The sequence below is a fragment of the Maylandia zebra genome, linkage group LG18, assembly GCF_041146795.1.
Source record: "Maylandia zebra isolate NMK-2024a linkage group LG18, Mzebra_GT3a, whole genome shotgun sequence".
In the NCBI taxonomy this organism is placed as follows: domain Eukaryota; kingdom Metazoa; phylum Chordata; class Actinopteri; order Cichliformes; family Cichlidae; genus Maylandia; species Maylandia zebra.
In genome coordinates, this window is record NC_135184.1 from 7,462,882 (window position 1) to 7,484,097 (window position 21,216).

Consider the following 21,216-nt stretch of genomic DNA (forward strand, 5'->3'; position numbering starts at 1 on the left):
CTTCTATTACCTTAATCTGTTAACGATCCTTAGACTGCATTTAAAAAGATGACATCTTCTCATCTAAAAAGTTAAGCTGCAACTCAAGATCATAGCAAAGTGTGTAATGGACACACTGGTAAACCCTCTGGATGTTCAGCTTTCTCTGTCCTAAGCGTCAAATGGACATGCATGGTTAATTTGCACTACCAGCAGGGGGAGATAATATTTAACGCCAACAAGTCGCTACCACCTGTGGGAGGTATGAAATACATTCCAGGCTCCTTCCATGCCAGGAACTATTAAGACGGTGGCTGATATGTATTTAGAAGTAAATGTTCCAGCAATGTCTCTTTAAATGTTTTCCATTTATTTTTTCATGTTGGCTTGAAATAAAATATCGCCATCTGCTGGTACTGCAACTTACCGCAACTTAAGCAACTTGCGACAGGCAAAGCTTGACATCGTTACACGCATTGCTGTGGCTAGAAGTGCCGCAAATCTGTATTTGTCTGAATGCCCACCAGGGGGCTACTCATCTGGCTGCAAAAATAAATATGATTGTGTAAAAGTGTAACAGAAAAAAGCTATTTTCAGTTCAGATCAGTTCATAATACTACATAATGTTCAGTTTGTAAATTATGGATGCTCTAAGAGTCAGAGTACTTTGATGGACTTCTGGGTATACAGGGTACACCCTGGTGACCTGCACAGAGTGTACCTGCCTGTAACACCATGAAAGTTTGGATGGGCTGCAGCTCTCTTGTGACGCTGAATTGCATAACATGCAGAAATGTGTATCCATTCTCTACCTCTATTCTACCTGGAATAGAGACAGAAAGGAAGATCAGACAAGATATGCTTTAAGCTGGCCTACCTTGCAATTGACAAGTTTCTGCTGTATTTGTATAGCGCTTTACTTAGTCCCTATGGACCCCAAAGCGCTTTACACTACATTCAATCATCCATCCATTCACACACAGGTGATGGCAAGCTACATTGTAGCCACAGCTGCCCTGGGGCGCACTGACAGAGGCGAGCTTGCCAGACACTGACCACCACCAGTAGGCAACGGGTGAAGTGTCTTGCCCAAGGACACAACGACTGAGACTGTCGGAGCCAGGACTCGAACCGGCAACCTTCCGATTACAAGACGAACTGCCAACTCTTGAGCCACGATCACTTTGTTTACAAAACACCTCAGCTTGATAGACTTCACTTGTCAGTGAGGTATGTCATGGAGGTTAACTCCATCTTCTCTACATCGTACAGCAGCATGACTTCAGTCCTTCAATTTTCAAAAAAAGAGCCTTTTCCGACTAAACGGTTTGCAAAGGATAAAAACAAACAGTCTTAGAGACACAGACATCCAGGTGACGAATTTCTGGAATTAGATTGTTGGACAGTGTCAGAAATCTCCCAATCTCACATATTCCTGCTGTCAGATATTTGAAGGTCCTTCCGGCACATTTTTTAAAACTTTCTAGTTTATGCAGAAATTTTTGAGGAGATGTGAAATTCTTTCTACCTCTCTTTCTTCATTCTTCACATTTGTGCATACTACTGCGACAACAGAAAGGAAATGAAGAGCACGAACTGCTATCTCCAGTTTTCCAGTTTAATAGTTCAGTTTGTCCCCTCCTGTTTTAGAACAATGGACTTTTTTAATTGCATCGTGAAGAGACACAGGAAATACACATTTTTGTATTCATTGCAACAAAATCAAAGTAACAAGAACAACAGAAGCGTTATTTTTCAAATATATGACAAGGTATATAATGTCTAATGACTCGACTGGATAAACATCTGACAGCACTGTGTTCAGGTTAATTACACCTGCTAAAGGCTCAGGATACATGAGCCAGGAAGTGCAGGGCACAGAGACAGCTTACATAACTAAAAGTAAAGGATGAGAGCGAGAGTTAAAAACGGGACTGTATTTTATCCATACACAGTGGTGATTAATGATGAAACCAGGCAGCTAAAAGACAATAGAGATGATGCAATCACAATGGAGGGAAAGAAACAAAAAGTAGGAAGTAAAGAAGACACGGTAAACACGCAACAGGCTAGCACTAAAAATGAAAAGCAGAAACCAGGAAATGTCTGTGTAGGTTTTCAGTCATGGTAGCCTTAAGAGCTTAATAAAAGAAGACAACTAAAGAAGTCCAGTTGCTTTCCTGTTTTTAAGCTCTCAATAGAGCTGTTTAGAAGCTGATTCACAAATAGACATAACATTGATCTTAGGCAGCATCATGTGTCGGCGTTGAGAAGCGGTTGGATTATCATGCAAATGTCAGGCTACAGTGCGCTGCTGATGGTTTTTAAACCAAGTTTTCCTCCATGGTCACAATGACTCACTAGTCAGTGATTGAGTCTAACAGACTGATGAGGGTGGAAGATGAAGGAAAGAACTCAGACAGAGGAAGGTAGAAGGCAATGACAAGTCAAGAGACAGAGTTTAAATGGAGCATTAGCTCTCCTCGTCTGCAGAGAATATTTATCAGATTGCTCTACAGTTCCCCAGCTTCGGTTTAAGAGCACCTTGACTCTTCCAAGCTCTCCTTCTTAATAGGAGATAACACTGGTCTAATCTCTAATGGAAAAATAACAGTCCCCAGAGAAACAGAGCTAATCTGTGACAGAGAAATAACAGCAGACGAGGACAACTTTTTAAACATGTCTGCCTGAAGACGACATGTACTTTTAACGGATTATCCTCACACTCATCGCCTTCTCTCCCCAAAAACATTTCCAGCCTCTCCTCTGTGTCTGCTTCCACATAGTGGAGTCAGTGTTTGCCCTGATTTGTATCAGTTATCACGGCAGAGCTACCTTACAACCTTGCTATCCAATAATGAAATGATTTTCCAGTTTCACCTCCAAATGCTCTTATCAGCCATGTTGAAGGCTGTGAGGAGGAGGGTCAAGCCTTCAACAGCCCATACATTTTTTCTATTAATTGTGATCTTTTATCCAGCTTTAAATCCCTCTAATCTGGGTAAAGACTTAAATCTGATAAAAAGTTAGAAATCAATTGGATTTGTTAATTATATCTTTATGGATATGGAGTATTATGGAAAAAAATGCTCAATATATAGAGCCTGATTAAACGCCACGTTTACTGATGTTTACCTTACAAACATAAGATTGTCTGTTGTGTTGCCTGTATTTTCCCTAAGAAACTGCTAGGCACTATTGTGCAGCAGTGCAGTGTTGTTGCTGCATGAATGAACCATGGTTACTTTTCCAATTACAAGCAAAGCAACACATTCACAGTCACACAGAAATGCAAAAACAGAAACAGAATGAATTCTTATGAACTGATGAGAGAGTCCAACATTATCCCGTGAAGGTCAGGAGATCCCTGAGAATCTCCATATTGAGCATTTGAAACATCCAGGAATTTGTTTGTGCTGGTTAGGCAGCGTTTTTGTGCAAAAATTTGATGTGGAGAAGTGGAGCCCAGTGATTTTCTCCACTGACCTTACTACTCTCTACAGGCTCCCAACCACACATGCATGTGGTCAATAAACTGTCTATAGTGCTGATATAGTGCTGAGGGCGAGAGAGGGAAGGTGAGCTCTTCTCAAAAATTGCACGAGCCGCTAAGCTCTCTTTATAAGCACTCCGGTGTTCAGTGACCACAACAAACTGTCTGTTATCTGTAACTTTTTTATTTATTGAAGTTGTTGAATGAAGTAAAAGAAAAAAGACAGGCTAAAACCTCCATCTAAACATAAATACACATGTACTGTGTGGAATCCAGGGCAGTTCTAGTGGGTTAAAACTGCTTTTTCACATATCTTTGTCACATATTTCCACTGAATCTCTTTCGTTTCTTCTGTGTTTTATATACTCATTCAAAATATAAAACATATAGCAAATATGAGTACAAATCTAGGTATAATATGTGTAGCAAATGTGGATTTCAAATGGCAACATGTTTAAGGTGTTAACAAAATTATTGAAAATTAAAGCACGTTGCTGTCATAATTTATTTTTCTGCTTCTGTTTTATAGATAGATTGAGAGAAAGAGAAACAGATCACTTTACATATACAACAGTGATATAAAACGACAAAAATAAAAAATACAAATTAGGTAAGGTAATAAAGAGTAAAAAGTAAGACTGAGATTATCCAAGAGAGTAGTTCAAATGTCATTAATAAATAATAAGTATGATATAAATCTGAGAAAGAGCTGCAAGAAGGTATAATACAGAAAAATGCCTGATAGGTATGTTGATGTGCCACAGAGTTATTGTTCAGTTTTATAGAGAACAGTAATTTCCTGCAGCGTTCTTCACGTCAGAAAGATAAAAACCCAAAATGTAATTCTTCAAAGTGTTATAACTAAAATGCCAATGAATAGAGCTGATTTTAACCATGTTGATTGACTTCTGACATTTAGGGACGAATAAGGCTTTGCACACGATTTAAAAGAGAGACAAGGTTGGAGAGGCAAGTTTGAGATGTCTTGTACATGTGCTATGGAGGGATACTGGATATATTGGGCAAATGATGTTGAAGCTGTCAGGCAGGAAGAAAAAAGGAAAACCACAAAGGAAATTCATGGATGTAGTGAAGAAGGACATGCTGACAACTGACCTGACAGAAGATGCTTCAGATGAGGTGAGACTGAGGCAGATGACTCCTAAAGGAAGCAACAGAAAGAAGAAGACAGGATTTAAGCCACTTTCTCAGATAAGAGCACCGTTATATGGATTTCCTATGTCTCACCTGATCTGGTCTGAAATCCCTGTGATAGACCAAAGTCTCTACTGACAGGATTGTCTTTCACAAGCCTGAAAAAGAGGCCAAAGGAAATACAGAAATCTGGTTCCCTCTCGGAGCACTTGAATATGCTGAAAAGCTAACACGGCTTATTGTCCAGTGACACCATAAACACTCTGCCTAACCCCAGCTTTAATTGATTGTAATGAGCTATTCAGACAAGGCTCCTGTGTCAAATGTCTGAGTGTCTCATTTAACCAGCCCACACATGAATGGAATTAAGTGTGTTCATTAGAGATGAATGAAGGAGAAGTGGAGGGAAGTACCAGCGGACAGACTTTGTTACTTCCTACATGCTGTACTGTAGGTGGGCTGATAATTAGCAGGAAAAACTCTGCCATCTAATTACTCTGCAGTCGGTCAAATTATAATCTGTGGGAGGTCTGGATGATTACCAGAAGCCTGCTATTAGAAAAGAGATCTTTTCCCTTCAGCAAAACATCATGTCAAAATATCAAGGGCTTCAAGCTGAACCAGACACTGCTTTTTAATGAGAGAGCTTCTCCGCTCTGCTCACTTCCCTGAAAAAGCAGCATAGAACTGGTTATCATGAAATAACTACCTTTGCTGTTAGCTGTAAGGTCTCTAACGTCATGTTGCGATGGTTTGATGCCGACATGGTGAGCAGAAAATATATAAAAACCGTATTATGTGCTGATCCTTGTAGCTGAATATGAGGAAGAGTATTACAGACATTACAGAAGAAGTTCGGGGATGTTGAGGGTCATTTGTTTAATTCATTCAGTAGCAGGTGCTGTAAACATCAAGGAAAAAACAGCATCTTCACCATGTTACAGAGCTTCAAAGCCTAAATTAGACTGGGTTCCTTTAAAAGCTTTGAAGTCTGTAATGCAATGATTTTTCTTTCTTTAGTTGGTGCATTAACACAGATGTAATATGCTTACATGCAGTACTGATATGACACGGCTTACTTAAGACAATAACCTGTTCCCACCAAGTGGAGATGCTGGACTTTGGTGAGATTAACGATGATACTTTTTAATAATGTTGAATTTGGAATAGATATTTAATTTAAATGGTGTAGGTGTGTGTGGAAAAAATAAGAGGAGCAAAAGAAGGGAACTGAAGGCTTTAGTGGGTTGTTAATAACAAGCTAACCGGTGCTCTGCCAAAAGTCTAGATGTACCCAACAAACAGCAAAGCAACGACAAAGCAACGACAAAGCCATCACTGGTCACTACCAATTAGTACTTCACGCATTTGGCTGAAGAGTCTCTTTCACTTTGTCTCAGAGCATTAGCAAGCTTGTATTTTCACTATGTACACAATGTGCAGGGTGGTTGAGTCCAGCATGTAAGAAGGCAAGTTGTGATGACCTCATTGACTGCAGTAATCACCTGCTAAAATCTGCCAGCTTTTCTCACTTGATTTAACTATTGTGTATCTGCTACACAGCTTGAAGGTTTTTTTTTTTTTTTTAATAATTGCTCAGTCACACTAGATTAAAAGTAGAATTGCAACTTCCCTGCAACTGGGGAAAAAAATAAGTGGTTTCCACTTTTTTTTTGCATTTGCAAGTAACTGTAGGGACCTCTTTATTCACAAGGCGATTGCACATGTTACCTAGTCAGAGGTAACCCAATTCCAAACAACTGTGGTTGACTTTGTCTGAGTATAGTTTGCAGATAACTGCCATTATAAATGCAGACAGACTGCCAGCACTTCGCCATGAATCTGAATCAGACTCAGTTGGATGTTTTCTGGTTATATTATTTTACGCTAGGTGACAAATCGCTGGTATATTATGCTTCCAGGCACCCAGGCACGTCCCTATATTACAAGATCAGAAAAATTAGAACCGTTTGGAATGAATCTACACATGTACATTTATTTTACTTAAATCGCTTTGGAAAACACTATCTAACATCATTACAGTGGTGAGGGTTACTGATAAGGTTAGGGTTAGGGCTGGAATGTCTATTACCGCGGGACTGTTGTTCTACTGGATTTCATCCACAACCCGGCGCATAGCAGAGGAATGCAAAAGGTCGCCTTTCGCGTTCCCATAGAACGCCTCGGGATGTGACAAATCGTCGGTATATTACGCATCGGAAGTGAGAGCGGTCTGAAGTGCAAGGTTGCCAAGCACCTGTGTCATTTTAAATTGCTGTCATACAGCAACTATGTAACTATTTGTGACCCTCATAGATTTATGTTTATCTTGATGCCTCGAAGTTGAGTTAAAGACGCCAAGTGGCTGCAAGTGGTTGCAGAGCTAGGTCGATCTACAGATGTTGGCTACACACAAGTCATTGCATTTTAAAGCGATGATAATATGTGTTTAATGTTAAGGTTAGAGTGAGACTGGGACTAGGTGGAGGCCCTACAGCTTTCCTATAACCACCCTATAAATACTTTGTTTTACCATTAATTCAGTTCAAATGAGTCGCCTCAAGATGCTTTAACAGAGTGTGTCTCACAGTAAATAGTGATGAGATTTTAGGACATTGCGTGATATCAAAAAGAAGGAAAACAAATACAGAATAGCTGGAATCAAGTCCCTAATCGGAAGTTCAGTTTTTTCTACCCTGTCTTCAGCTGAGATGAGGAAACACACAATATCTCTACACTATCAAAAGGCCCTTCGTAGAGCCAAAACAACGCTCCATTTTTCCTGCATCCTAAAAAATTGTGAAATCTCACCAAATACAGGGTTTATAATCTGGGTATGGCTACACTACTCACACTCTCAGCCTAATAGTATGTGTAAATCCAAGCATTATGTACTCTTAATTGCAAGTATGAAAGAACATGATTTGACACATAACAAATTTTGCTTGGCTAGCTCTGGGTGAACTGCAGGGTTTAGGGTGAGCAAAAAGTCATTTCAATTGCAAAGTGGGATTAGTAGCCTATTCATGAAAATGTGTATTTCCATCCGCTCAACTGGCTTACAGTACTATTCTGCTATTGCATTGCTGCATATTCTGCTCATTTATTGTGTGAGCGATGACATAACTGGATACTTACTGCATTAGCGTCTTGTACGTAAAGATTAAAACATAATTGCACCATGTTTACAGGCGCACAAAAAGCATGCATCAGCAGCTCTCATCAACATGCAGATCTGTCCCGCTAAACCCTCACGCACCCCTCTGTCATCTAAGCAGCCTTTAATATAGCTGAATATCACAGTAATTACAGATTTTAAAGCTGCTGTTTACATCGCTGTTGAGGAGTAGAGGTGAATAATTGAGGGATTTAAGTCAGCAAACTGGCCAACTGGAGGAGAAAACAGAGCCAGAGATTTTTAATGGGGGAAAAACATGAATAATAACAGCAGTACCTGATTTCAGCAAAGGGCATGCTCTTTAATTTCACTCAGGTTTCTCTATTTTCTCCTGATGTGACTTATAGATCAAACTTACCTGTCCATTCATGATAAAATAAAGAAAAACAAAAGCAAAGAGATGCCAGTAAAGTTTAAATTATTCATCTGTGTGGAGGTGCTGTGAAGTAACACTGCATCTACAGGCAGCACTGGGTGATATAGTTCTGTCTCAGACCACTGACCACTGGTGTAATACTGCTGTAAATGGTAAATGGACTGCATTACCATGGTGGTTTTCTGGACTCAAAGTGCTTTACGCTATAAACTTCATCCAGCCATTGGCACGTGCTTTAATATAAATGGAAGTGATTTCAATTCACCATTACCCACCACCAAAACAATATCTTTTTCATATTGTTTTGGTGGTGTGTAATGACTATGGAGCTGCCTACTTTTGTGGTACACACATTTTCTTAAATATAATAATAAGTAATACTTCTTGAAAGTTCAGATAATAATAATAATAATACAAGTGAAACCTTTTCTACAATCACATTGCATTTGTCTGTAATACAGTGATGTAATGCATTACAGTATCTCAATATAATAATCACATTACATTTACAGTTTAAGGTAGTAAAACCTACCATGCCTTGATTCTGCAAAACTTTAGTCACACAAACCTCAAGACTGGTCAGTGACCTCCTCACTATGGATAATGTGTGCACCTGGACCATCGAGGAGATGCTGCTAGATGTTATTGTTATTGAAATTGATTGCAAATAAGTGCGATATGGTGCCACCAGAGATGGGCAGTAACGCGTTACTTGTAACGCGTTACTGTAATCTGATTACTTTTTTCAAGTAACGAGTAAAGTAAGGGATTACTATTGCAAAAACGGTAATTAGATTACCGTTACTTTCCCGTAGGAACGCTGCGTTACTGCGTTACTAAAACCGTGATTTTTTTTGCGAGAATGTCTCACGACAGTGCCCTAAGCAAGTGCAACGTTTGTGGCAACAGCTGTGTGCAGATCAACAATGGATAATATATCGAGTGCAGGGGAGAGTATGAGCGTACAGCGTTTAAAGCGTGGAAGTACTGACCTTACTTTGAGTTTGATTCCATAAAAAGTGACAAAAACATTAGCGTCTTCTGTGCGTGGGAAGAAAACTTCTTTTTACACCGAAAACCCCCTAAACTTCCAAGCAAGCACCGAGTGCGCAACGATGTAATGGGAAATTCACAGAGAAACTCGCGGATTCTTCCACTGACCGCCGCGGCACACCTGCACCAGGGTAAACCTCCGCCTACGCCACTCCTGCTTTACAGGTGAAAATAGAGCAACAGGACCGCTAGTCTGTGACTTTATTTATTTTCTGCTGTGTTTTACTTGCATCTATTTGAAAGAGTGAGTGTAAACACACACAAAAAATATTTTATGTGCTGGAATGTGCAGAAAATAGGTTTAAATATTAAACAAATTTCTTCCAGTCAGAGAATGTTGCATATAATTAAATTTTTGCTTGATGCATAAAGTTAAAAGATTAAAACTAATAAAACAAGTTTTAAAAAGAGACTTTTCCATTTGATTACATTTTGTATGATGGATTATGCAGAAAAAGTAGAATTGGGCTGAAAGATCTATCGCTTTATTACCTATTCAGGTTGTAAATCGTGTTTTTAAAAAGTAACTAAGTAATTAATTACCTTTGAAAATAAGTAATCAGTAAAGTAACGGGATTAATTTTTTGGGGAAGCAGTTACTGATTACTTTTTTCAAGTAACTTGACCAACACTGGGTGCCGCATTAAAAAACCTCCTTGCAGTTGCTTAGTTTGCTAGCAGACTGCAGCGGTTGCCACTAGTTGCATGGAAGATATCAGGTGATCTGCTAAAAATCACAAATATCCATGAAAACTGAGCAAACTTCAATCTAAATTTGGGTTTTTGGAATGTAATGGTTGCAGTGGTAAGGTTCAAATTTTAGTCTGAAGGGAACTGGCAATAGAAATCACATTATTCTTAGCAGTTGCTCTCACTGAAACTTAACGACCAGCTTGTACTAACCAACAATGTGGTTTGCTGTGTAAGGGCAAAACCATACCATAGAGGGTCCTTATATAATTGTTAAGATAAGTGGACTTATATAATGTTTATTGTTATATTGTTAGCATTTACCTCCACACCATAAAAAGCATGAAGTAAAATAATGCATTACTTTTTAAAAGCAATGTGTAATTTATAATATTTTTTTCAGCGTAACAACTCCAGAACAATTTTCAGGTGCCTTTATCTAACATGTGAATGAACATCAAGCAAAACTAGAATAACGGAAAGTTAAATTAAAACATATTTGTTGCACTTTGTATATTTTGCAAAAATACTGTATGGTTGTGACAAACGTGCACAGCACACCATTCAGGAGAAACGCTCAGTGCGGCATCAACCGGTGCAGTTTTAACACGACATTGCTTTAAAACAGAGGCAGCTCCAAAGCTTCAACCACTGTGTGTATCGAAAATAACTAAAGGAAGGGAGCTACATAAAGCCCTGTGAGTCACAGCGCCATCGCAGATGAAAAAGCCAGCACATCAAAGCTCTTTCAAATGTTAACCCAGGATGACAGTCTCTTTCCCTCTGCTGTCAACTGATTGGCGAAGAGGGGAAGAGACTGGTATTTATCATCCTAATCAGACGCATTAGATGTATACCGCACTGCCCACAGATGAGACTGAATCCTTTAACGAGTTTAAATTCTAGTTGGCTGTAGAGATTATTTGATCCGTTTGATGTTTTCTTCAGCGAGTCTCTGATATCGCCGCTGATGCTGAAGATGTCAGTTATCAGCTTTACTTGTGGCCTCTGATCACAACCAGTAAGCGGATACTTAAATGAATCGAGCAGGGACCACTGATGTGCGGCAGCTGAATCATATCATAACCTCAGGCGTCTTAGCACTTGAACAGAGAGAGGCGCTAAGTGACTCTTCACAGGCAATCACTTTGTCACCCTCTGCTCCTGGATGCCACACGGCTTTACATATTTCTCTCATCTCTGGGATGTTAACAGCCATCATAAATGTCAGCACTGAAGGATGAGCATCCTCCCACACTCCAGTTAAAAGGAACACACATAAAAGATGTAAATGTATGTAAATTGTTATGGTTATTGAGGGGGAAGTCTTTGCTGTATGTCACATTCATTTAACAAAGAAACAAAAGATTGCAGTGGTTTACATTTTTTTTGTAAAGAATCCTACCTCAACTAATTTTCTTTCATTTTGTTGCGGAAACACATGTCATCGTCCTGCAGAACCCTTCAGATATGTAAATGTAAGAACAAATTGATTCACAAACACAATTACTGTTTAACACTCCTGCAATTCGTGTGTAAAGCATGAAAACATGATAGTTTTTATTTTTAAAAAAGCATTGTTATTTATTTTCATCAAACAGGCGTTTTTTGTTGATAACCAAACAACCAGAGTTATGGATGAAAGCTGTATATTTCTATTGCATGTCACTCACACTCACATCACTGTATTCACTAACACTACAGATACACTGACAACATTTCATCGTTAAACAAGTGCATTGTCAGAGAGAAACTACACCACTGTCAGTCAAAAAAAAAAATACTGAAGAATAAGACTTTAATTACTCTATATTTAACTTAAAGTCAATACATCTCATGAAAAGGTCAAATTTCACTTCCCCAAACTTTTTTTCTAGCCTCAGTACTGTTGAAAAAAACTCCCAAAAACTAATTTGAGACCACGGTAGTTTTTGGCAAACCTTACCGGGACTTCGCTACGTACTTCTATGTTAGCAACTCAGCTCAGCAGTAGATTCACACACAAATACTTTAGCAAGCATTTCCCATAGCAGGACAGTTTATACACAGACAGTATAAAGGATGGACGTAGCCACTCTGATTTGGCCTGTTGGTCAATAAAGTCCTGTTATGAAGCCTTGAGTAGAGCATTTCAAGCCGTTTGAAACCAGATGCAATGAGGGAGGGGCAGCTCCAACAGTGAAATAGTGTGCAATGAGCATATCTTTGATAAGTCCCTCACAACTCTCTGGATGGCAGTAATTTACAAAATGGGCTTAATGTTGTTATTCGTTATGGCGAATGACCATAAATCCATCAGGGGAATATTTACTGAAGTCACACAGAGCAAGGGAGCCAGGGAGTGTTTTCCCATAGACTTCTACACAACTGTAAGTTTTATTGAAAGAGGCGTTGCCCCCTGCTGGACAATTAAAAAACTGTAGGTTTAAGGCACTTCAGTAATGCTTTTCAGACCTGGAAGCTATGTCCATGTTTTATCCTGTCTATAGGTGCACCTGTGTACTGTGTTCAAAATGACTCGTCAATCAAAGTAAAGTCTCACTGGTTATGATTACTTGTCACAGAGAAATATATATCACAATTAATATCAGTTACCTGTTGTTGTTGTTTTTTTTCAACTTCACAGAGTTTGATGACAATAAGAAAACTGCATAACTTCAGACCTGGTCACATGATGTGAGTTTCATCAAATTAATAATAATAACCCCCCACAACCTGCTAGGTTAATGATCTAACATGGCACCAATGCAAAGTGAATTTAAGCAATTTTTTTTTGCTTTATTTTAATCACATTAAGTTAGGTTATTAGCCAATTTGCACATTTTCTCAACATTTGAGGGAACGTAGAGCCAGAGATAAATAAAATTGGGAACCTGAAATTTAAAATACATGAATTTAAATATGTATTTAAAACGTTTAAGTTAGTGAGTGGACAAACCTGATGACAATAAGGACTTCCTGATTTTATTTTGGAAAGTTCTTTACTCAGTTAATGACGAAATGTCAGGCAGTGTAAACAGCCCATTACACAATTAAACTAAAAGACAGTCAAGAAGCTGTAGCTCATCAGCTAGTGGAGCATTAAGAATGTATAGTTCTTGTGGCTGTGCTCACATTACAGGCTTTGCTGCACATTTCTGATTTTTAACTCGTTCTTTTTACTCTTTTTAGACAATTTTTTAAAGTCAAAAACGTAATTTTTTTTGTTTTAATCGTGAGAGTTTGATACATTCAGCTCAGTAACAGATCAAAGTATTAGACCAAAAGTCCAGTAATGCTTTGAAAGTAGTGGTATGATTATTTCATTAAAGTCCATTAGTCGGTTTGAGGGAGCCAAGTGGAAGTCAGTAGGAGTGGCATGTGGGAGTCTCGGGTATGCATGCTCTCTGGAGTGTCACAGATTATATTCCTATATTCACGGGCTTAAATTTGGCGAGCATGCAGAGCATACAGGATAACTAGCCCGTGCTTTATTTAGAACGTGAATGAAAGAGCCACAATGTTTTAATACAGCATCCAGTTCTCTTTAATACGTCCACTTGATGACAACAGAAAATATACAACAGGAAGTGGGATGTAAGCCTCCCACACCAACGGTACCACTCTGAAGTGGTTGTATAGCCCAATATAATATAATATAATATAATATACTTAGTGCTGTAAGCGTTAATCTCGATAAAATGACATTAACGCCATAACTGCATTAATGCGGCAAATCTCCGTTAACGAGTTACTGCGGATCGCCCCGTGCGTGTGGCTGCACAGCATCAACGCGTTAGCATGGTTAGCTCGCTGACAGTACTAAATATGATATAATACAATAATGCAATTTCCTAAAAACACAGGCTTCCTTTAATTCTCGTGTGACCAGGTCTTCATCCTTTAAATGACAAATTAACAAAATTCTACATAATAGTGTAGAAAATGATCAGCCTCAAATGTAACATGGTTGTAATCTTGTTCGTCGTGTTAAAATGGTTTGACAAAACCAGAGACGCTCACAGTGACAGTTTGCACACGGTTTCCACAAATCACTTCACAAATCCCACATTAGTGACTGGTGCCAATGTTATGCTGTGTTTGCAGAGGAAACTTTTGAAAATGTTCTTCTCTGGGTCTTGAGAAACGTCTTATTTGCTTTATACATATGCAGCGTATCATCCAGCACAGTTCAGTCTGCACGCTCGTCTGGATGTCAAAGTTACCTGTTGAACCTAAAGAGTGCTGCACTGCAGTAACTTCTGCTGCGAGGACAGTCAGTGCTTCTTCACCAGAGAATGAACTCTCTGGAATCAAGAATGGGACAGACAACAACGCAAAGAGATGAATTATGCACTTTGAAGATTTAGCAACTTTTGTCATTAAAATCCCATCTGTGCATTGGGTCTCTCAGAGAGACGGTGGTGTGTGTGCGTGTGTTGATAAACAGCTGCTGTTGGGCCTCTCTGCTTGGTGGTGTTTTCATTATAACCATGTTTGCTTGACACAGTCTCTCAGATTATCTTTCAGTCTTATTATTCTCCTCTGTCTCTGCTTTCCATCAAATCACAATTCACCTGTCAGATCAGAGCAGATTAGCATTTCACAAACACATTAACCGTCTCTGTGTGCAGTGAATGAGGTGACAGACAGCCGCACTGTTACCGCCAGCAATAAAAACTTCCCCATTCAGAGACATTTAGAGCATTTGGAGATGATGCTCCCAGCAGGCAACATGCAGCAGGGAGGAGAAAACTTTAATAAAAGAAAAATATATATAAAAAGCTAGAAAACTACAAGAAAAGGTTTAATGTTGTGGTGTGCTCAGAAGAGAAAAGAAGAGACTGAAAAAGGAAAGAAAGGAGAAAATGAGTCCCTACTGTATAAAAATCCCTTATTTCCACAACTGCAGCGTACCAACAGTACAAATGCAATATGTGCTTATTCACAAGTGAGCAAGACTGTTGACTTTAAGATGTCACTTAAAAAGGACCAAAAGAATCTGTTCTAGCACAGGAAGAAATCACTCAATAAAATGTATAATTGAAATGCTGACAAAAGCAGTCCATAGATGTTTGTTAGCTAAATTCCTCTGACAAAGTACAATTGTACAAGCTCGCACAGTTTTCCTTTAAAGACGTCTTCAAGGTTCCAGAAACTCCAAATTGTTATTCTCCCAAAACTTCCCGCATAATAAAAAGGCATTACAAATGAACAAATGCCAGCACTTACAGAAGTAGTCTTCCTGAGGGCCTGATTAAGGGACAGACTTTTCCACTTCCAGTTAAGCAAACAACATTCATGACCCTCATAAAAATGCACCATCAGCCAAATAACTGCAAACAACCTGATTCTCAGGAATAAAGAAATAAAGTTAAATCAACCCATAAAAAAATAAAAACACAAAATACCTGCAGCCTTTGAATATGACAGAGTGACAATACCTAGAGACTGCTGTAGACATAATTTCCCACATATACATTTTTTTTTTAAATATTTATAGTAGTGGAAACAAGTTTGTCAACACTTTTAAGGTCCAGCACTGTAGTCTGTTTGATTCACTATATACATAATATACAGTAAAAGACAAAACTGTTCCTTTTATACGTTCTCTATTGTGTGGAGCCGCTGCGTTGTGGCTCAGTGTGCAGTCTGAAGTGCTGAGGGATGACGGACAGTCCGGTCTGCACCCCTCCAAAAACCACCATCTCATCAGGCATTCAGGATTCTTGTTAAATGATATACTCCTTTGGGTTTTCACAGGGGACGCTCTGGGAATCAGCCTGGTTGCTAAAAGCAAAATCCTGGCTGTTTTCCTGCCGGTCCTTCACTTGCTGGTTTCGATATGTCTCTTTTCTCTGGTAGAGTAATCTGCCCGTTATCGCCAGCCCAGTCACAACCACAAAGATCACAACAGCGATGACACCTGCAGGGCAGACATATCCAGGCATTCAGGTTTGGACAGGTCTTTTATGTTATGTAGCCCGCACTTAAACTTTATATTTGAATCAATGGAGCGGACTTAATAATACACAATAGAGTTTAAAAGCACTACAAACTACAAGCCTGGAGAACTACTTACAGAAATCACAACAAAGCTTGCTTAACAGAGATCAGAGGATATGTTTCAGAGTAAAAGGCGGTCAAACCAAATATTAATATCACTCTATCTCTGCCTTATACCCTGCAAGTCCTTGTATGTTTGCACACGTTTCAATAAATCCCTGCACCTATTTGAGGTGGCTCAAAACCTGCTCGCAGTGCTGTTTATTAAAAAAAAAAGTTAATTAAAGAAGGTACAAAATAGTTAGTGCTGAGCAGCTGCTGTTGGGTTTGTTGACAGAGTGGAAATCTCATCTCAGGGACAAAGATGTAACACAAGAAGCCCTTTAAAAGGTAAACACTAACATTTTTATTTATTAAAGTCTTACTTTTCTTATCTGACTGTAAGTATGCCAATAACAGTAACACGCTTAGCCTTTGGAAATCACTCGTCAAAAAAACATAAAGAACTGTCATCATAAGGAAGCTGGAAATAATTCGATGTCCTGCAGCTAATACCTACAGTCCTATAATTGGGTTAGACAATGAACTGAGTAGAATCCACATTGTAATTCACTTGTAAATCTCTCACAGTGCTCAGTCTCACAGTACATTGTCTGCCCATCTCTCCTGGGTAAGTCGGCTTTCTTGCCCTGCAGTCTGGTTGTTCTAATCTAACTTCAGCACACACTGAACAGAATCTCACACATTTGTACCCAGCTGGACTCCTGTTTGACACATTTCTTCATTCAGAGAAAGTTTCATCTAATTGGAATTCAAAAACAGAAATCAATTTTGCGCTTTACTACTTTGGTTTTAAAACTTTTGAAGATAACAGGGTGAAAGTTTCAGCAGAGGTTTGGTTAGTTCAGCTGCCCTTTGTACACTGAAACACCAGAATCTCTCACTTTTGTCTCGCTACAACTTTATGGGAACACTTTGGAATCAATCTTCATTTTGAATCGTTCTGGAGTGAAGCGGGGCGATGTAATTTAGTTCAAATGAAATATTTTGCTCATCATATCACCTTTGCCAAAAAACCCTTATCGCTGAAATATTGAGTCTCATGTAGTTCAAGAAAAGTTCAACAGCAAAACGCAGCAAAACAAGGTGAAGAAGGTTCACGGTATAGTGAAGTATGTTTAAAAAAAAAAAAACAGTACCTCCAATAAGAGCCGAGTCCGTCCTAATGGCATTGATCAAAGGTTGACCCGAACCTGCTGAACCAGACTGATCTACAGCAGAGAAAGAGAAAGGATGAGATAAAGAGGGAAAAACGAGGTAAATAGACACAGTAAGGATGAAAAACCAAGGGCAACGTGAATTAAAAGAAGAGATACAGAGAGCTTTAATAGAAAAGCGAGGTAAGGTAGATGAATGAGAGGCAATAAGAGGAAATAAACAGGTCAGACAAAAGAAATGGACAAGGAGGGCTATTTAGAGAAACAATAACGCTCATAAAAACAGATACAAAGCAAATACTACAGCAGCAAGTTAGACGACTGTTTAAGGAATATAAAACTGGATGAAAACAAGACCGGAGGAACTCTTTGTAACTCCCCTGTGTGGGTCTAATTAATTACGTTATCAAGCACATTGTCATTTGTCGTCCCAACAAGGTGTACAAATTTAATGACACCATAATGCAGCTCACAAAAAGCAGCTCCCATCAATAAGACACACACACAAACACACACATACACACACGCGTTCTAACCTGCTATTGCACAATTATCATCACGTTAAAAGGGTTGGAAATTATTAGGCGTTTAGGCATTTAAAATGAAAGGGCAGAGGTATCCTCTGAATGTTTTTTTGGGGCGTGTTTAATATATTTTTCTAGGAATATTAATAGAACTCCCATCTGCAGTGAGCAAAAGTACAGCACCCTGGGTGATTCAAGGGCTCATACAGCAAGGCTGATGTTTCCAGTGCAAGAAAATTGGGCTTTCGCTTGTTATGAAACAACTTTCCAGCCATGGCGTGAGGCAAGAATTCACTGTTGAGCCTCTATTGACCTCCCATCCCACCCTCTGCACATCACGTCTTCTCCAAACTGCAAAGCACACAGCGGGCTATATGCCAGCTTGATTGGACCCAGAGAAATAACCCTGAGCTGGAATGATAAATTCTGCCTGGAGGATTTCTGTGTACCAAACAGTTTACACGACCATCCCTTAGAAATTATGCATATATATACAGTTATGGAATAGAGCAAGTCTTTTGATGTTTAAGACTCTAATAATTTGTGAGCAATTTAATTACCACAAAACAGCTTCTTCACAGATAATGCAAATGAGGCTCCTCCTTTCTTACCTGACAGGTGGTGTGTGTTCTCAGCTGCATAGGGATTGGTTGAAGCTGCAGAGCCACAGTTAGATTGGACTAAAGGTCCAGTGATGATGACAGGGCTGGTGTCTGAGTGGAGAAGAGCTGCTTTCAGAGGACTCATGGTGTTAAAGTGAACCACAGACAGACAACCAGTAAAACCGAGGGACGCCAACTTGGCCAGGTCTGGATCCAGGTCATCAGATTCTGGGAATAAGAAAATATCAGACTCTTGAAATAAAAAATACCAAAAAGTCTTTTTTTGTGACAACCATATAATCCACTTTTGATAGTTTTGCCCTTTTGTTGATTTTATAATGATTTGAAAGTGTAACTTTACAAATCAACCAGCAAGCCTTGTGCAAGGAGAAGGATCGCTCAGTGAACCTTCAGTCAATAAAAGAAAAACTCACAATGCTCACAGAAATAACTTACATCTGACAAAAGTAATAATAAATAAAAATTCTATAAATGTTAACCAATGAAATTCAGACATTGCCTTCAACCATGCTTCAATGTAATTATTTAAAAAATAAATGCATGAAAAAGGCCTGGACAAAAATGATGGTACCCACAACTTAATATTTTGTTGCACAACCTTTTGAGGCAATCACTGCAATTAAACGATTCCTGTAACTGTCAATGAGACTTCTGCACCTCTCAGCAGGTATTTTGGCCCACTCTTCATGACCAAACTGCTCCAGGTGTTTCCGGTTTGAAGGGCGGCTTTTCCAAAGATGCTCAATAGGATTGAGGTCAGGGCTCATCTCATAGAAGGCCACTTTAAAATAGTCCAATGTTTTCCTCTTAGCCATTCTTGGGTGTTTTCGCTGTGTGTTTTGGGTCATTGTCCTGTTGCAAGACCCATGACCTGTGACTGAGACCAAGCTTTCTGACACTGGCCAGCACATTTCTCTCTAGAATTCCTTGATAGTCTTGAGATTTCCTTGTACCCCGCACAGATTCAAGACACCCTGTGCCAGATGCAGCAACGCAGCCCCAGAACATAACAGAGTCTCCTCCATGTTTCACAGTAGGATATTGATATGCTTCATTTTTTTAGAGCTGATGTGCCTTGGCAAAAAAGTTCCATTTTTGTCTCATCTGTCCACGGGACATTCACCCAGAAGCTTTGTGGCTTGTCAACATGTAGTTTGGCTTATTCCAGTCTGGCTGTTTTATGATTTGTTTTCAACAATGGTGTCCTCCTTGGTCGTCTCCCATGTAGTCCACTTTGGCTGAAACAACGACGGATGGTGCGATCTGACACTAACGTTCTTTGAGCATGAAGTTCACCTTGGATCTCTTTAGAAGTCTTTCTGGGCTCTTTTGTTACCATTCGGATTATCCGTCTCTTTGATTTGTCATCAATTTTCCTCCTGCAGCCACGTCCAGGGAGGTTGGCTACAGTCCCATGGATCTTAAATTTCTGAATAACATGTGCAACTGTAATCACAGGAACATCTAGCTGCTTGGAGATGGTCTTATAGCCTTTACCTTTAACATGATTATCTATGATTTTCTTTCTCATCTCCTGAGACAACTCTTTCCTTTGCTTCCTCTGGTCCATGTTGAGTGTGGCACACACCATGTCACCAAACAACACAGTGACTACCTGGAGTCATATACATAGGCCCACTCACTGATTACAAGATTGTAGACACCAGGGATGCTAATTAGTGGACACACCTTGGATTAACACGTCCCTTTGGTCACATTATTTTGATTCTCTTCTAGGGGTACCATCATTTTTGTCCAGGCCTGTTCCATGCATTTATTTTTAAATAATTACGTTGAAGCATGGTTGAAAAACAATGTCTGACTTTCATTGGTTAACATTCATAGAATTTTTATTTATTAAGACTTTTGTCAGATGAAAGTTATTTCTGTGAGCATTGTGAGTTTTTCCTTTATTGACTGAAGGGTATCAACAATTTTGTCCACGTCTGTAACTCATTGCTTCGAGTATTTGAGACGTGCATGTCTTTGCTTTTTTTGGCAAGAGTTTAGTGAGAAGCATTGTATCACTAAGAAATGTGTATCTATTGTCAGCCGTAAGTTAGCTTCACCTTGTAAGTTTAATCTATAGTTTTACAATTTACTGGCATGCCACAGCGACCAGACTTTGCTGTTTTGTCTTATTATCAGACTGAACTTGTTAACTTGGTTTTAGGACTAACTTTAAATGTAAATTTAAAATGTAAACGAAATGCTTTACATTAAAAGAAGCCATGTGTGTCATCATTTCGACAACAGCTTTAAAAATATAAACCTTATGGTTTCCATAGGACAGTTTAGTTAATCACTTCAGATAACTGAACTTTTAACCTTTCAGAAGCTTGCTCTGTCAACCAATAGGGTGATCTGACACGACAAAAAGCACGACAAACACTGACAGGTACATTGATCCTGCTTCACATTCCCACGTTATCAGAGTGGGACAATAGTGGCAGCTCATTGACAGTAATAAGGACACACACAACCTCACACACACTGTCAATACAACACAAACCGTTCAGCTGGTCAGCTTTAAAGTCTGCATCCATCACTCCGTTTGACACGTGCACTCTCCAGCTCTTTCTGTTCATTTTATTGACTTCAAACTCTCCATCATTCACCTCTGCTCCTTCACAGCGGTGTAAACAGCAGCTGTGAAAGCCCACATTACTGCTGGAAACAGCTGCATCACTATCTGTTCAGATGACTGAGAGGTGACTGTGGTTTAAGCAGCACACATCTGCATGCTGATGAGAGCAGCAGGAGACACTGGCGCAGCCTGTAAGCTCCTCTCGGCTGATACACTACAGCCACTCTCTCTACCCCCACTTTGTTTCTGTGTATTCCTTCCGGGTCCATTAGTTAGGCTGATGGATGACAGGGTTCGAGGGGAGTGACAGAAAATCCACTTTCCTGCTGCTCTTCAGATCCTGATCTGACTCCCAG

The 21,216-nt window shown here is 39.3% G+C and overlaps 1 protein-coding gene and 1 long non-coding RNA gene across 2 annotated transcripts in view; both read right to left on the reverse strand.

Annotated features, from left to right (window-relative positions):
• Positions 1–9,303, reverse strand: part of LOC101468838 (uncharacterized) — a 30,088-nt gene extending 20,785 nt beyond the window's left edge. The window contains exons 1-2 of the long non-coding RNA XR_013094295.1: positions 9,174–9,303; positions 4,589–4,634 (exon numbers count right to left, since the gene is read on the reverse strand). This is a non-coding gene — a long non-coding RNA (uncharacterized LOC101468838). The remainder of the gene's footprint in view (positions 1–4,588; positions 4,635–9,173) is intronic.
• A 4,515-nt stretch (positions 9,304–13,818) lies between these two features.
• Positions 13,819–21,216, reverse strand: part of LOC101469035 (contactin-associated protein-like 4) — a 163,359-nt gene continuing 155,961 nt past the window's right edge. Inside the window, exons 22-24 of the mRNA XM_004565554.4 lie at positions 18,262–18,480; positions 17,109–17,180; positions 13,819–15,829 (exon numbers count right to left, since the gene is read on the reverse strand). Coding sequence (XP_004565611.2) covers positions 15,636–15,829; positions 17,109–17,180; positions 18,262–18,480 — 485 coding nt within the window. The 3' untranslated portion in view covers positions 13,819–15,635. The remainder of the gene's footprint in view (positions 15,830–17,108; positions 17,181–18,261; positions 18,481–21,216) is intronic.